This window comes from Anolis carolinensis, unplaced genomic scaffold (genome assembly GCF_035594765.1).
Source record: "Anolis carolinensis isolate JA03-04 unplaced genomic scaffold, rAnoCar3.1.pri scaffold_9, whole genome shotgun sequence".
Lineage (NCBI taxonomy): Eukaryota > Metazoa > Chordata > Lepidosauria > Squamata > Dactyloidae > Anolis > Anolis carolinensis.
This window is the reverse complement of record NW_026943820.1, coordinates 10,107,299-10,125,856: the sequence shown is the minus strand read 5'-3', so window position 1 is coordinate 10,125,856 and position 18,558 is coordinate 10,107,299. Positions and strand designations below refer to the sequence as shown.

At 39.8% G+C, this 18,558-nt stretch overlaps 1 protein-coding gene across 2 annotated transcripts in view; it reads right to left on the bottom strand.

Moving 5' to 3' along the window:
* Positions 1–18,558, bottom strand: part of fto (FTO alpha-ketoglutarate dependent dioxygenase) — a 326,740-nt gene that overhangs the window by 267,030 nt on the left and 41,152 nt on the right. For both annotated transcript variants that reach the window (XM_062961914.1, XM_062961915.1), the window contains exon 2: positions 4,248–4,325. In XM_062961914.1, the coding sequence (XP_062817984.1) occupies positions 4,248–4,325 (78 nt within the window). The remainder of the gene's footprint in view (positions 1–4,247; positions 4,326–18,558) is intronic.

Sequence of the window (18,558 nt, the reverse complement as noted above, 5' to 3'; positions counted from 1 at the left end):
GAAAAATGGGAAGATAATCACTGTCTACTCCGATGAGCAAAGGTTCCCTGTGGTCCTAGGAGGGTGTTTACCTTTACGTACACATTCCTGGGGGAAGTATTCTTCTCTTCCAAATGAACTGGGCTCTGAAGTTTCTAGTAAACAACAAACTCAGCCTAACAAACTGACCGCTGTTTTAGACAGATTGGCATGAGCTCTCCAAGGGAACATCTTACATGGAGAAACAACTTGGTACCTTCTGTATATGGAAAATAACAGAGAAAATGGTTTTTCAAAAATAATTCATTATCATGACAGTTATCGACCTGCTCAACCATTAGTGTAAAGGTAAAGGTAAAGGTTTTCTCCTGACATTAAGACTAGTCGTGTCCGACTCTGGGGGTTGGTGCTCATCTCCAATTCTAAGCCGAAGAACTGGCGTTGTCTGTAGACACCTCCAAGGTCATGTGCTGGAATGACTTCACCTTCCCGCCAGAGCGGTACCTATTGATCTACTCACATTTGCATATTTTCAAACTGCTAGGTTAGCAGAAACTGGGGCTAACAGCAGGAGCTCACTCCGCTCCCTGAATTCAAACAACTGACCTTTCAGTCAGCAAGTTCAGCAGTTCAGTGGTTTAATCCACTGTGCCACTGGGGGCTCCCAACAACAACAACAACAACAACAACAACAACCTCAGTCCAACAAACCAACCGCAGTTCTAGGCAGATTGGCATGAGCTCTCCAAGGGAACATCTTACATGGAGAAATAACTTCGTACCATCCGCATATGGAAAAGAACAGAGGAAATTGTTTTTTAAAAGTAATTCATTATCATTACAGTTATCGACCTGCTCAGCCAAAAAAACTTAGCCACCATTAGTGTACCATTTTAAAAAAGCAACTCTCTCCTTTATTGTTTCTCCAAAGCAATGACAGGTTGAACAGGTTCTATGTGTTCTAAATGGTATTGTATTTTGATAATGTTGTAACCTGCTTCAAGCCCCAGGGAGAGGCAAGTAAGAAAGTATTATTATTATTATTATTATTATTATTATTATTATTATTATTATTATTATTATTATCCTTTATCCAGAATACTCCCAAATACAAAATTGTTCACATAGGTGGCTGAGATAGTGACGCCTTTGCTTTCTGATGGTTTATTTCATACACAAAATTATCAAAAGCATGTATATAAAATCATCTCCAGGGTGCATATGAAATATTTAATGTTTAGACATGAATCCTAGCTTCATGATATTTCATTATGTACATAAGATGTAAATGCTGGTATTCCACAATCCCCAAAATATCAGAAATTTAGAGCTCTTCTGCCACCAAACATTTTGGATAAAAGAGACTCAACTAGCAACATAGATTTTTAATAGTTATAGTTGAAGTCCAAATTCAGCAAGCTACTTTGCTGTGGTAGAAAACACCCTATAGCTCAATGGTTCTCAACCTGTGGGTCTTCAGATGTTTTGGCCTTCAACTCCCAGAAATCCTGGTAAACTGGCTGGGATTCCTGGGCGTTGTAGGCCAAAACACCTGGGGACCCACAGGTTGAGAACCACTGCTATAGCTTGATTCAATGTATTTTCTAAAAACATACACAAGGGAGCATGAGACAACAGCAAGAGACTCCATATGACAATCCTTATTTTTCAGTGAGGTCACAGTCCTTGACCTATGGATGTATCTTTGAGAGGTACAGTTGTTCCTTGTCATGCTATACTATAATTAATGTAAGGATCTTATAATTCTTTTATTGTTGGGAGAAGACCTGATTACAAATAACCCATGACACGTTACTTCCAAACTGTACCACAGAACTATATTTCTTCTCTTGACACACAACTTGAAAGTTTAGTGCTTTCACTTGGACAGAATTAAGAATTTCAATATATTTTTAAAAATCAGTAGAAGAGAATGAGTTCTTTCCTACCTGTGGCACAGGCATTACTTGGGGGGGGGGGGGGGCAGAAAGAGAGGGTTTTTTTATTTTCAGAAATGAAGCTATTTTGTATGCATCTTTCGGCCACATGTCAATACAAGAAAGTTGACATGCCTATAATATAGAAACTCCTGCTGTAGCTGTTCAAACTAAGTAAGAGATTCCTTTTTATGTCTTTCATCTCACTCAATATGTTCCAACTTAGTTTAACTGAACTCGCCCAAGTTTCCCCATGTGTTTCACATTTGGCCAGAGAGTTGTCAAAGAGAGGCTTAACATATTCTTCCGTTTCTTCCATAACACTTCTTCTCTCTACCAGATTTGGATTGTATTTGTGTGCATTGCATTCGGGCTTCGTTTTCTTTTCTTAATAACCGCTATGGAATGGCATGGCTGAGAAGACCAAGGTTATCACCTCCAAGCCAAATCAAATTCCTCAACCCTCCCATACTCATCCAGGGAGTAAGCCACAGAACTCAGACTATAATAGGTCCCAATAATACAGCAAGAGAAAACATGGTATATGGACCACAACACTTGTAGACGTCAGCAGGCCAGGTCTAGTCAACCCAAGCAGAAGATGACATCACAGTTGCTCCGCAATGGGATCCTTTTGGATTCCAGATAGGAAGGAGCAATTTTCTCTGCTTCATAACATTGGATAGAATCCATTTTCAACATGATAAGGGTAAAAATGAAGCAAATGGATCCCACATTCAAATCAGATGCATTGTCACATTTATATTACTTAGGTGCATCTACACCAGTGGTTCTCAACCTATGGGTCCCCAGATGTTTTGGCCTTCAACCCCAGAAATCCTAACAGCTGGTAAACTAGTCGGGATTTCTGAGAGTTATAAGCCAAAACACCTGGGGACCCACAAGTTGAGAACCACTGATCTACATTGTAGCATTAATGCAGTTTGACTCCATTTTAATTGCTGTGGGGAAAAAGATGAACAATCCAATTAAAACACAAGTAAAATGAAACAAGTAACAAGCATAGTTTTAAAGCATCGGATGAGAGATTGTGAGCACACATTTGGAATGAACTTGGTCGTATTTTTGGGAGTACAGTAGTGTTGTGCCTTTGTATGGAATTGCAGTTTGTTTTGTGTTGTTTCATTCATTTTTTCTTATTTTTGTATTTGTTCCTGCTAACAAAAATGAGGCGCCTATATGTACAAAATTTTCATCTGGCTTATGAAAAAAAACAAAATTTTTCGGACCACTGGCTGCAATGGGAGGGCTTCCGAGGCTCCCCCCCACACTCCCATTCGTACACATCGGATGTAATGGAGAGGCACTCCTCCCCCAGACCCAGCTTAGGGTGCCAGAATACTTGTTGTTCTTAATATAAATATAAATATTATTATTAACACCCATTGGTACACATCAGATGTAATGGAGAGACACTCCTCTCCCAGACTCAGCTTAGAGTACCAGAATAACTATCGTTATTTATATTAATATTATTATTAACACCCATTGGTACATACACATCAGCTGTAATGGGAAAGCAGCCCTCTGCCAGTACCTGCTTATTGTTACCAAAACGAAAGGAAAACAAAAGCAAGCACGATGACTGTGCAATTTTCATTTTCGTGTCGCCTCTCGTTTCCTACAAAAATGTCATCATTCGTTTTGTGTAGACGGTCAAAACGAAACAACAGCACAAAGGAAACGAAGGAAAAAAAATTGTGTACATCTCTAGTGTACAGTTATCTAAGATATAGTGATGCAACACCTAACCCATGTCTGCACCGCTTATGTTTCTCCTCACTCTTCTTTTTCCTTTTCTCTTTCCACTTTTATATATATTTACATGTATAGTAAAATTATTTTAAAAGACAACAGAATATAAACATTCAACTGTGAACATGCGCAGACATACTAGTGCACACACATAAAGGCAAACCACTAAAACTGGATGTTAAGAGAAGGGAATTAGTCAAGGACATGACGCGAATCTTTGGACAAATGAATCCGTGTGCAAAACATACAGTTTCCGAAAGCTCTAACATTTCAGAGGCAGGCAGATTGTCAGCTATTACTTCTGTTTCAAACAGCACATCCACCATTATCAATATTTTCATTTGCAGAAGCTCTAGTGAATCCTGCGGTTATTTCTTGACGCCGTTCATGGAAAACAACATAGTTTGCAGTAGGTTTCCCACAGCAATTTTCTCCTGTCCAGTCTAAGCAGCAAACCAAGGAACTCAAGAATAAAAATCCAAGCAAGAAAATAAACAGCCAGGTTGTTAGAGCATGTTTTCCAACACATGTTGCATTAATCTTTTGAAGCATTACCAGTTGATGGAAGCCATCATCTTCAGGCGTCAAATATGGAAGTTGGCTTTCTCCAAGTTCATCAAGGAGCTTCCGTTTCTAAAGATACAAAAACAAACATTGTACATTGAGTTATTCAAGAGCAATAGCAGACCTGGAAGTCATTTGGACTCATATTTGAACTGCTCTATATTCCCATCTGTGTTTTCAACACTTCCCTTTCTTCCTCTTAAAAAAATGCAAAAACTCCAAGTTAAATGTACATTGCAACCTCAATGCATTTTACTTTTAGAGACCTTTGAGTGTACCTTGAGGTTGATTTTTTAAAAAATCTGATTTTTGTTGTGAAAATTAAAGCTAAAACAAAAACTTGCCATTTCTGATGTGGTTCTGTCACAACCCTGCCCACTTTCCATCTCTGGTTTTGTTTCACGTTCTTTTACTTATCTTTAATTTCTGTGTCGTATTACAGGACTAATGGATTTTTAGACTTTTCTTTTTCTTTCACACAGCCTCTGCCAGCTCAGAAACCACCAGAGAAAAAGAAAAATGCTACCACGAAAGCCCTCATTCCTCCATACCAATCAACATGGCCTTTGCCTTGCGCAGACTGAGAATTACATACTAAAAGAAAGCTTATCTGCTGTCATTTACATACCAGCCAGACTTTCTCTTCAATGGATGAAGTCAATCTATTGTTGCAATTGAACCAGAACAATGCAAATAGTTGTATAAGAGAATTGGGGAAACGGAATAAGGTGATAACAAGGTAATTAGCAAAAAAGTAGTTGCACAGACAAGAAGAACTGGAGGTCAGAGTGGATAATAAATGACATCCAAGAAGCTACCATCTCAACCAAAGACAGTATGGTGCTTCAGACAAGACCAAAAAAGCTGGCAGTGATGACTCAATCTAGATCAGCGTTTCTCAACCTGGGGGTCGGGACCCCTGAGGCGTCGCAAGGGGGGTTCAGAGGGGTCATCAAAGACCAGTATTTTCTGTTTGTCATGGGGGTTCTGTGTGGGAAGTTTGGCCTAATTCTATCATTGGTGGGGTTCAAGGGGCTCTTTGATTGAACTGTAAATCCCAGCAACTGCAACTCCCAAATGTCAAGGTCCATTTTCTCCAAACTCCACCAGTGTTCACATTTGAGCATATTGAGTATTCATGGAAGTTCAGTCCAGATTCATCATTGTTTGGAGTCTACAGTACTCTCTGGATGTAGGTGAATTACAACTCCAAAACTGAAGGTCAGTACCCACCAAACTCTTCCAGTATTTCCTGTTGGTCATAGGAGTTTTGTGTGCTAAGTTTGGTTCAATTCCATTGTTGGCGGAGTTCAGAATGCTCTTTGAACATAGGTGAAGTATAAATCCCAGCAACTACAACTCCCAAATGACAAAATCAACCCCCCCCCCAACCCACTAGTATTCAAATTTGGGCAAATTGGGTATTGGTGCCAAATTTGGACCAGTGCATATCACATCTTTATATTACAATTCATAACAGTAGCAAAATGACAGTTATGAAGTAACAACAAAAATAGTTTCAATGGTTGGGAGTCACCACAACATGAGGAACTGTATTAAGGGGTCACGGCATTAGGAAGGTTGAGAACCACTGATCTAGATAGTCTGAAAACGGGCAAGAATGGTTGCCAAATAGCAGAGGATATAGAGCCAAGATGAACCTCAGTTATTCTCCTTTTGACACTTTAGGTTTATAAAATAGTGCAGTTCCAAGATACAGTGGCATCCTTTGATATGAACAAATATAGGATTTCTAAAGGTCTTAGTAGACCACAAGTTGAACATGAACCAAGAATGTCATGGAACAATTAAAAGGTCAATGCAATTCTAGGCTGCCACAATAAAAATATAGCATCCAGCCCAAGAGAACCAACAGCATCACTCCATTCTGCTTTGGCCAGATTTTATCAGAGATAATGTGTCTACTCGAGAGCACTATCATTAAAGAAGGATCCAAGAGAAGGGTGACCAAGATGGTAGAAGATCTGGAAACCAAGCCTTACAAGAAACAGAGTTGATAAGCATTCACTTGGAGAGAAGACTAAGCCCCCATCTACACTGCCACATAATGAAGTTTCAGAATGCAGTTTAATTGCATTGAACTGGATTATGAGTCTACACTCCCATATAACACAGTTAAATCCAGTTAAACTGCATTCTGAAACAGCATTATATGGCAGTGTAGATGATCTAAGAAGTGACATGACAGGTGGAACAACTTCTGGGGTGTATTCACATTATAGAAATATTATTACACATTGACTGGCATTATTCTAACCTATGCAATTCTGGGACTGGCAGCTTAGGAAGGGTCATTCATATTTCTCAGCTAGAGCTCTCTAGTTTCTCACTGAACTTAGTGGGACTTGTTCCCATAGAAGGCATATGACTGCATTCTATGATTGCAGTATGAATAAAATAAAGGTTTTCCCCTGACATTAAGTCTAGTCGTGTCCGACTCTGGAGGTTAGTGCTCATCTCCATTTCTAAGCCGAAGAGCCGGCCTTGTCCGTAGACACCTCCAAGGTCATGTGGCCACCATGACCACAAGGAGCACCGTTACCTTCCTGCTGGAGCAGTACTCATATTTGCATGTTTTCGAACTGCTAGGTTGGCAGAAGCTGGGGCTAACAACGGGAACTCACACTGCTCCCCGGATTTGAACTGCCGACAGCGGTTTAATCCATTACATCACCAAGGGTTCTGCGCAGTATAAATACATTTTTAATATTTTAGTTTAATTTTCTGCTTCCAATAGATCATTTGACATAAGATACAAAGTGAAGATGATAAGCAACTGTCTTGTTGGCGTTTTTTTGTTTGTTTAGTGGAGTTTGGAAGTTCAAGGTCCAAGGTGGATCGAGACCAAGTTATCTCCCTCCTGTTTTGTTTCCCTTCCCTCTGTTTTTCCAAAAGCGCTTTGGACCAACTCCTTCAACAGCTCAGTTTTTGAACACGGACCAAGTCGCATTGACTAATCCATCCCACACTTCCTTACTCGCTGATCCTAACTGGACTGACAACCCCTGCATTAAAATTTATAAAATAGACATGTAGCCCGATCTCTTTGAGTTTGCAGTTTATACAGCCTTCCTTGGAGACGCATTATAAAACTGACGTGGAGTCGCTGGTGAAGCCAAGTGGAATGTAACTTTAGATTAAGTTGGCAGGCAACCCATTAGTCTACCGTGTGATTTCCAAGCTGCTCCAATGGTTTTTATGTATGTATACATATAAAGAGAGAAAAGCTATATGACTATTATTTATGGCACTAAACACCCTGAAACGATTAGTCTGGGTTTTGCTAAGCTTGAAACAGAGCTGAGCAAAACTCATTTTTTAAACGGCGATGTTCTTGTTTATACACTAAAAATATGTTGAGCTGATGGAGAAAATATTTCAAACGCACAGGGGTAGATTATATATATATATACTGACAATTTCGATGTCAAATGTTAAGCTCTTGGCAAAAGCACGCAGCATTAAAATGCACTCTGGAGTGGAGGTAGTATCAGCTCACGTTTGATTGTCAGATCTGACTAAGCGGACGCTCCCTTGCTTGATGTGCAGACAAATACACACACAGCTGGGGGGGAAACACACACAGCTCCTCTCATATACAGGGAGCTGTCACACACATGTCAAATGCATCAAGCTCCTTGCAAATTCCTCCAAAACAAAACAAAAAAAGGGGGAAATAAGAAAGAAGGAGGAGGAGGAGGAGGTAAGGAAAAAGAAAGTCAGTTTCATCCAACTAGCTGCTATGGGGGAGTTAGAATTGTTTGGTATTTCCAGAAATTGCAACAGGTAAAGACACGGAATTGCAACAGGTCAAAGACAAGGGTGTATCTATGGGACAAGAATGTCCATTTCCCTAGTTAGCGAGAAGCTCTGCCCGCATATCAATGTTTCCTTTCATTTTTGCCTCCAAATTGTCAGCATGGACGTGAAATATACCACACCAGCTCCTAAAATGGGTGAACATATTCCATCCTCACCTGTGTAAATAGGACCATTAATGGGAAGGCCAGGAAAAGATACGTGCCAGAATTGCTCAAAATGGTCTTTCTCAACCTCAGCTTGAAAAATTATTTTTAGAAAAAGATTATCGGAAGCCATTGTATCAAAGCAGAAGGAAGAATCTATATATATAAAAGGGTAATGAAATTTCGGCCTAGGACAAAACAACAAAACTACACATCCCAGAAACACTAAACTTGGCAGCACAACCCCTCATCCATGCCTCTACGTTCATACAACAAAAAGAAAAGAAAAATAAAGTCCTAATTAGAGGGAAAGGAATAATTGTTTTTATCCAATTGCTGCCAATTAGAAGGCTATGCTCCGCCCACTTGGTCTCCTAGTAACCCACTCAGCCCAGGGGACAGGCAGAGTTAGGCCTCACTTAGGCCTCTTCCACACTGCCTATAAAATACAGATTATCTGATTTTAACTGGATTATATGGCAGTGTAGACTCAAGGCCCTTCCACACAGCTGTATAACCCATTTATAATGGACTTAATGTCAGGGGAAAACCTTTACCCTTGACCTTAACTACCACCAATTCCTCAATACAGTAGAGTCTCACTTATCCAACATTCGCTTATCCAACGTTCTGGATTATCCAACGGATTTTTGTAGTCAATGTTTTCAATACATCGTGATATTTTTGTGCTAAATTCGTAATTACAGTAATTACTACGTAGCATTACTGCCTATTGAACTACTTTTTCTGCCAAATTTGTTGTATAACTTGATGTTTTGGTGCTTAATTTGTAAAATCATAACCTAATTTGGTGTTTAATAGGCTTCTCCTTAATCTCTCCTTATTATCCAACATATTCACTTATCCAACTTTCTGCCGGCCCGTTTATGTTATTATTATTATTATTATTATTATTATTATTATTATTATTATTATTATTATTAATCTACTGTACTTTATTTCCCATACCACCGTACTTTGCCACAGCAACGCGTGGCCGGGCACAGCTAGTGGAGATATATAATCCTTCCTTGCTTAATTTTTCCAATATACCTCACAACTTCTATGGATGCCTGCCGAAGATGTGGGTGAAACATCAGGAAATAATGCTTCTGGAACATGGCCATACAGCCTGGAAAACGCACAGCAACCCTATGATTCTGGCCATGAAAGCCTTTGACAACACAATGGAGGTACAATTTGTAAAGCACCTTAAATTCAAAAATTTCTGGGAGGAAAGATTCTCTCCCCCTATTGACCCAGACACGAGGAATATTTGGATTATGTTTAACTCTTCCAACGCTCTTTGGTGATGCCACACCCATCCTCATAAAACTGGTTTTAAACTTCCAATGATTCTGCAAAATTAAACAAAATGATCCCTTTGTAATGATCCTATTGTATATGATAACAATATAATTCATGTATATCTTTGTCAATGCAAAAAGGCACTGAACTGCAAGAAACTCATTACGTTATTTTGATGAGTTAGTGTTACTTCCAAGATCTATAAAGGAATTAATAATAACAACACAAATAATTGTCTCAGTTCAATAGGACCATTGGTGGAAATAAAATCACTGAGCACTTGGAGATGTTGTTTATTTATTTACAGTATTTATATTCCGCCCTTCTCACCCCGAAGGGGACTCAGGGCGAATTACAATGAACACATATGTGGCAAACATTCAATGCCAACAGACAAACAACATATATAGACAGACACAGAGGCATTTAACTTTTTTTTTCCTGCTTCACGATTCCGGCCACAGGGGGAGCTGTTGCTTCACTGTCCACTAGTGGCTGTACTTCCTCATTCCTTTGTTCGTGTTTTGCTGGCAGTTTTTATGATGTTGTAAATTAGTTAAATTAGCCTCCCACATAAAGCATACCTAAATTTCCCTACTTGACAGATGCAACTGTCTTTCGGGGCTGCATAGGTCAACAGCAAGCCGGGCTATTTAATGGTCGGGGGCTTAACCTGACCCGGGCTTCGAACTCATGACCTCTCGGTCAGTAGTTATTTATTGCAGCTGGTTACTAGCCAGCTGCGCCACAGCCCGGCGTTGTTGTTGTCATTGTTGTTGTTGTTGTCATTGTTGTTGTTGTTGTTGTTGTTGTGTGCCTTTAAATTATTTTCAACTTGTGACATCCCTAAGGTGAGGGTTTTCTGGAGCTGAGAGTGTGTTTCCATGGCCAAGTGGGGAATCAAACTCTAGTCTTCTGAGTCCAACACTCAAACTACTAAACCATACTTTCCCCCACTTTGAGTACCTATGGATTAGAGATCTCTTTGCACAATAACCCAGAAAATACTCACACAAGTATAACTGTATGTCACCCAAAGGATCCTGGCCAATATTTTAAGTCACCCAGAGTCCTTCTTCAGAAGGTGGACACAAACTGTTGTCAGATAATACATATGAAACCATTTGATGGTCAACTTTCTATTTGATTCAGTGTCATCTCCACTTGGCTGATATTTCCAAGATTATCTATCTTAGATGCTATTTCTAGATGTATCTGTAAACAAAGTATGTCTGTGACTCTAAATCAGGCATGGGCAAACCCAAGCCCATGGCCAAACACAGCCCCTTGGGAGCAAGGCCAAGGCAGAGAGACACAGCTGTCGAGAACTCTCCAGAGCTCTCAGCAGCGGCATGTCTCCTTCTTGTTCGAACCTAAGTACATGGTAGACTGCCTTTGTGCAGTCTGTGCAAAACTTCATACAGGTATACTGTTCCCATATCACACTCTCCATGGTTGATTAGAGATGAAGCACTTCAACAATTCAAAAAATATTAAGCAAATATTTCAGGTGGGAGACATTGCACTCATGTGTTATTTACCTTTACACCAGAGAGATCCCAAATGTTAACAAGCTTGTATTCCACCCCAATCGCTTCTTGGCACGACAAATGATTACTGTAATGAACTTCGAGTGTAATTTTGTCAGTTGGTGTTTGCTATTATTGCAGCATGTGTATTTTGTGTCCTCCTAGTTTACCCTCTCTGTTCTGTAACTATTGAAAATGTACTTGCACTGGCTTGTCTGATGGAAAGTCAATCATGCTAACAGGAGCATAACTAGTCTGCATATTCAGATGCACCGAGGCTTGCAAGCTAAATACATCATCAATTGAGTCTTCTTACAATGGTCTATAAGTGTCAGGCTAAATGCTAATGTGCCTTTAGTTTACTCTGTTTTAGAAATAACAACACTATAAATCAGCAATGACTTCTGATCTTGAGTTGTACCAATTCTGGTGTCAATTCTCACATTAGAAAATAACATCAACCATACTGAATTAGACCAAAAGCTGACATATTATTCCAACCATAGTCTGTTGGAACTCCTCTAGTAGGACATGTAACTTCCATCTCATGTTCTTCAATAACTGTTAGAACAGGTAAGGCCAATTCTGGATTCATATGGTCTTTCACATTGAGGACATAGATTCCCAGATGGAAGGTGGTTATGACAAGTCAATAGGGTTAAACACATTTACGTCCTAAGAATGTATCCTCTACAGATTCCAACTAGAAGCAAAGATGACAATTGAGGCTGTCAAACTTTGGACATATGAGATTATGTGATTCCAAGGAAAAGATGATATTGTTCAGTAAAGTGGAAGGCAGTAGAAAAAGAGGGAGGCCACACTACAAGTGGACTGATTAATTCAGGAAAGCTAAGGCATTTTTGAACCAGACATCCTCCATTTCAATAGGGTTACTATTATCTTTGGGTTTGTTGTGTGTTTTCCAGGCTATATGGCCATGTTCCAGAAGTATTCTCTCCTGGAATATGCCCATATAGCCTGGAAAACACACAACAACCCTGTAATCCTGGCCATGAAAGCCTTTAACAACACATACTATTATCTTTGGTTTCATGTATCCAAGTGAAGTCTGAGAACATATCCCTACTGGATATAGTAGTCCTACTGAATATCAGATATTGGGGACAGGAGGAGAAACTCCCATGCCTATCAAAAAGAAATGGTTTAGAATGAATGCACGGGATGAAGAAATGAAGCAAAACTGTCAAAGGCATTCCAAAACATACTCTCATCATTTGGCAGATATGTTGCTAAGAAGCCTACAAACATCAGTATTAGCAGCCCTTTCACAACACACTTTCCTTCTACGGGTACAACTTGGCTCTGAGTAGTAAATTTCAATTTCCCTCCTCTCATAACACAAGTGGTTCACTTTTCTGGTTTCCATCAAGACACACAGAGTAAGAGACCAGCTAATCATGCATATGAACAATTTGCTTGGCCAACGCATCGGAGCCAAGAGTTAATGTATGCATTACAGCACCTCCGCTGCAAGTGAAAAATGTCTTCATTAGCGCCATCCTTTCACAGAACCATACCCCCAAAATGCTAAAGGTCTCCTAATTGCTGGTTTTAAACGAAAGGGGGGACGTTGTTTTAACACACGTCCTATACACATTCACGACAGTAGCCCCTAATGAAATGAGATGGCCAATCTCATAGCCGAGCAAATCAAACGATCTGTTATATCTGATTTAGCTCATGAAATAATTATAACAGGAAGCTTAAAAATGATAAATCATTCAAACGTGGCCTCTCTTTGCTGGGTACAGGGTCTCTTGCCCTAGCAAAGAAGACCCAATCAAATTAACTTCTGGTATAACTATGAACGTCTCTGAACTGGCATCTACTTATTTTCAGGATGAGCACTTGATGCCCACAGCTAAATGTCTTCTTAACCCCACTTGATATTCAGTGGTGCCACTTGATATTCAATGGTGCAATAGAGGAAATGTTCCAGAGCTTCCAGTGACCATGGGAGGTCATGTTCCTGCACCATATACATCCATACGCAAACTTTTTGTATTGTGATGCTGTCCTCGTGAAAGCTGAGCTCTCTCGCCATACCCTTTCCTAACGTTCATGTACTGCATGTCTAGCAACAAAGAAGATGTAAACTAAACGCTAAAAGCACCAGATCCCATTTGATCTGGGAAGGTAAGCAAGGTCAGCCTTGGTTAGTACTTGGGAGAAAGACCTCCAATGAAGATCAGGTGCTTTAGGATATACTGCTGAGGGACGAAATGGCAATCCTCCGCAAGCTTCTGATGACATCCATATTTTCTGTCATTGCAAGTATTACAATTATATAATGCAAACAAGTATTTTATTTATTAACATATTTCTGTCACATTCTGTATAAAAAAATTATTGGATAACAAATAAGCAAAAAAAATACCACACCCACACAACCTAATACAAATAATAATAATAATAATCAACAGGAAAAACTCAGCCGCTATCAGGACTTCAAAATTGAACTTCAAAGACTCTGGCAGAAACCAGTGCAGGTGGTCCCGGTGGTAATCGGCACATTGGGTGCCTTGCCAAAAGATCTCAGCCAGCATTTGGAAACAATAGACATTGACAAAATTACGATCTGCCAACTGCAAAAGGCCACCCTACTGGAATCTGCGCGCATCATCCAAAAATACATCACACAGTCCTAGACACTTGGGAAGTGTTCGACTTGTGATTTTTTGATACGAAATCCAGCATATCTATCTTGTTTGCTGTGTCATAATAAAATAATAATAATAATAATAATAATAATAATAATAATAATAATAATAATAATAATTTATTTATAACCCGCCTTAATCTCCCCGAGAGGACTCGGAGCTGTTCACATGGGGACTGAGCCCAAGAATCAACAGATTAAAAAAGAGCACAATAACAACATATATAATTAAAACAATAAAATAAACATTCCTAAAATACATCAGCGGGTGTCAGGACAAAAGGTGGAACTATTAAAAATTGCAAGGGAAGGTAGGCATGTGCAAAAACACAAGGTAATAAAATTAGGAATAAAAATTTAAGTGCTGGGGATTAGGGCAGCAATCAATTAAGACTGGTGGTGATAAAAACGGACCTATTGTTCAAACAATTTAAAACAAAGCAGTAATTTAAATGGACTAAAATATATTTAATATTACTAACAATTTAAAACAATTAAAAGATCAGAAGTGTGTTAAACCTGTGCACATTAAGAATTTTGAGATAAATGAGTGAAATCTAAAGACATTTTTACCTACTATCTAAGGAAGTAAGTGTTAGCACCCATCAGGCCTCTGTGGGGAAGGAATGCTACAACTAGAGTACCATGATGGAGGGTGCATCTACACTGTAGAATTACTGCAGTTTGACACTACTTTAACTGTGCAAAGTTATGTTTACACCTTCCCAAGCCCCTTATCATGATAATAGTTCCAGATATTTACCTCTCCCCTAGTTTACATTCTTCATTATATACACTTTCTCTGGCCCAGTTCATTTTTAGGAGCCTACCCAGGTTTTTATCTAACTATGTTTTATTGCAAATGTGATTTCAAATATGTCTTATTGTTTTGTTCTTATTGTTGTGTTTATATTGTTTGTATCCACCTGGGCATGGCCCCATGTAAGCCGCCCTAAGTCCGGAGCCCCAAGATGGAGGCGGGGTATCAAAATAAAGTTGTTGTTGTTGTTGTTGTTATTATTATTATTTGAAAAACCAGCACTATTTGGCTGAGAAAGCAAAAGACTTTGGCAAATTCCAACTCCCATAATTCCATAGCATTGAACCATGGTAGTTAAGGTGACATCAAACTGCATTAATTCTACAGTGTAGATGTACTTTTCCATATCCTCAGACAATATATTGACCTCACTGGTAAGACACAGAGACACACACTTTTAATAGGTATACACAGTATGATACTATATGTACAGAATCAGTATCCACGGTTTCATTTATCCACATCAGACAAAATCGGCCTTTTCTAGGTCCTCCAGTGCAACTTTACGGTATTCAACCCTTCACTTCAATAGGGTTCACTACAATGCACCGTTTCACGTATCCATGCAAAGTCCATGACTGTATCCCCTGCAGATACGGGGGTTGTACTGTATTGCAAAATGAGACACTCTCCTCCCTTCTCCAAATACTCATATTTAATACAAAAAGGCAGAGGTCACCCAAAAAGAATCCCCTTCATCTATCATCATAAATCATCCAACAAGTTCACAAATTCTAATCGGCACACTGGTATGCCTGGCGCATGGAGGAGACCGTTTATCCTTTGAAATAATTCCGCTCTTAAGCTTCGAGGGGGAACAGAAGCGGGTGGGGACCGACGGGTATGTGCCGATTGCATTCTGTCAAGTGAATCCTGACATATTGAAATTATTAAAGCGATTGAGCCCGGGCTCAAAGATTAATGCTCAAAAGAAAGTTGACTTTTGGCAACAACAAAAAAGTGTGATGAGCCCTTTCACTAATGTAAAACTATTCTAAACAGTGCCTCCACTGACAGTCAGAGTTCAGGGGTAGAGACGATTGAAAACAGGAGCTGGCTTCAAATCCCCGACTGATGTTATTTGAATTTGTCTTCCACTGACAGGGAAACAAGAAACCCTTGTAGGAAAAGAAATACCAAGAAACGAAAAGAAACCAAAACTACTGAAAGACAGATTTTTTTGGCTGTCACCCCATTATTATTACCAAGTAGCTTATATACCAAGAGACTTTCACACTGCACAATTTTTTTTTTTTGTGTGTCAGGAGCAACTTGAGAAACTGCAAGTCACTTCTGGTGTGAGAGAATTGGCTGTCTCCAAGGACGTTGCCAAGGGGATGTTGCCGGGATGTTTTGATATTTTTAGCATCCTTGTAAGAGGCTTCTCTCATGTCCCCGCGTGGAGCTGGAGCTGACAGAGGGAGCTCATCCATGTTCTCCCAGAGTTGGATTCAAACCCGCAACCTTCAGGTCAGCAACCCAACCTTCAATTAATCAGTCCTGCCAGCACAAGGGTTTAATCCACTGTGCCACCACAGCACAATTGCAGCACTAAAATTCCACTTTGGATCCTACGGGTTCCTAAGGTTTGTTGTTTGGAGAGGCACTAGAGCTCTCTGTCCAAGTATTCTAAGCACTTCACCCTAAACTACAAATCCTATGATTCCATATGAAGTTAAACAAAACCATTTTATTGAGTAGCCAATTGGCCTTATCAAAACAGACAATAATTCCGCTTTACATACCAGGGCTGGATCCTACGGCTTCCTTAGGTTTGTTGTACGGAGAGGCACTAGAGCTCTCTGTCTGAGAATTCTAAATGCCTCTCTTTAAACTACAAATCCTGTGATTCCATATGAAGTTAAAACAATTTTGTTGAGCAGCCGATTGGCCTTATCAAAACAGACAATATAAATGTAGAATAGTATACATCTAGTTGGAGGCCATATGACGTTAACATGACAGTGAAAGGGAGATCACTGTGCTACAGTTATGTGAAATGGCCTCTTGTACAGAAACCACTATCCCAATATGAAACAAACATGAATTTTGTGTTTAAACTGGCTTCCTATCTCCAAGATGAGTAAGCCTATACTGCAGAATCAATGCAAACTGCATCGATTTTACAGCATAGATCAGGCATGGACAAACTTTGGCCCTCCAGGTGTTTTGGACTTCAGCTCCCACAATTCCTAACAGTCGGTAGGCTGTTAGGAATTGTGGGAGTTGAAGTCCAAAACACCTGGAGGGCCAAAGTTTGCCCATGCCTGGCATAGATGCGCCTGGTGTCTCATTATGCATATGCAAATATTCCAAAATCTGGGAAGGTGAGAATCCAAAATATGGAATGGTCCTTGTCCTAAGTGTTTCGGAAAAGTGATGACAATCTGTACTGAGTTTTTAATAAATGAATCTTTAAAAATCCCTAGAATCACGCAATCCTTAAGGAAATAAATCATGGGCTGTAAATTCCTGGGGCATTTTTAAAAGCCGCCTAATTGTTGCCAAGAGCGGTTTTGCAAAGCTGTCCTTGATGACCGCTCTAAAGATCATGCATTAGCACTAAGACCAGGTGCTAAGTGCTTACGCTGGTACCCACACCATCGGCTAAAAAGAAGATCAATAAATAGCCAGAGCATTAAATTCCACATACTGTAGCTGTCATGCCCATTACATAGGAGCTGAACATCTTCACAGGCGGTTACAAAATGGCTGCCTCTTGACATTTTATGCTGTGAAGCCAAATGTGAAATATTCCCCCGTTTTTGCTTTCACTGGGAGGAAAGACTGTGGGATGCCACAAATCTAGCTGCGTGTGGATAAATTCACAGTTTATAAAGTGGGGCGGGAAGATGTCATTTATTATTGATTCTTTTCTACTTTCTTTTTAATCGTATCATCAAACATTTGGTCCAAGCTGAACATCCCGTATCCCGAATGTTTGGAACCAGAAGAGCTTCTTATTTTGGGTTTTGGAATATTTGCATACATTATGGCATATCCTGGAGATAGGACTCAGGTCTAAACACAGAATTCATTGGAGTTTCATATACACTTTATACACAGAGATTAACAGCAATTTTATACTCAATATTTTAATAGCTTTGTGTGAAACAATTCTGGCCCACATATTTCGAATTAAGGACACTCAATCTGTACCTGATAAGTCCAAACCTGCCTCAACTTGACTGTCAAAGAAGGAAACCATGAGATGGCAATTGCAAAATGCCAATAGGTTCCTGAAGTGGGGTTAGTCCTATGTCCTTGATCTGTTTTGCCTTCACTCCAAAAGTTACTAAAGAAGTTTACTCAATAAGAACTACAAGGAGCTCTTAGAACCCAATCTCCTCAAAACTTGATCTTATCCCCTTCCAGAGCATCTCCAACTTGAAACAGAATAGAGTATCTTCAGAAGTGACCCAAGTAGAGTTGGTCCTCCACATTTGTCGGGTTGATTTTTCTGGATGTGACTATTCACAGTTTTGAATAATCTTTAGGAATCTTCAGATCTTCCAGTGAAACTAGGATCAGCTTTCTCTGGCAGATGACCATAAAGACACACTGGAGGACCTAGAGATGTTTAGGGGAATAATCTATCTAGGAATCTTCAGATCCTCCACTGTGATTCTGTCATCAACTTCCAACAGAAGTTGACCAAAAAGTTTAATTGACACATTATAGAATCATAGAATAGAGTTGGAAGAGACCTCATGGGCCATCCAGTCCAACCCCCTGCCAAGAAGCAGGAAATCGCATTCAAAGCACCCCCGACAGATGGCCATCCAGCCTCTGTTTAAAAGCCTCCAAAGAAGGAGCCTCCACCACAGTCCAGGGGAGAGAGTTCCACTGCCGAACAGCTCTCACAGTGAGGAAGTTCTTCCTAATGTTCAGGTGGAATCTCCTTTCCTGTAGTTTGAAGCCATTGTTCCATGTCCTAGTCTCCAGGGCAGCAGAAAACAAGCTTGCTCCCTCCTCC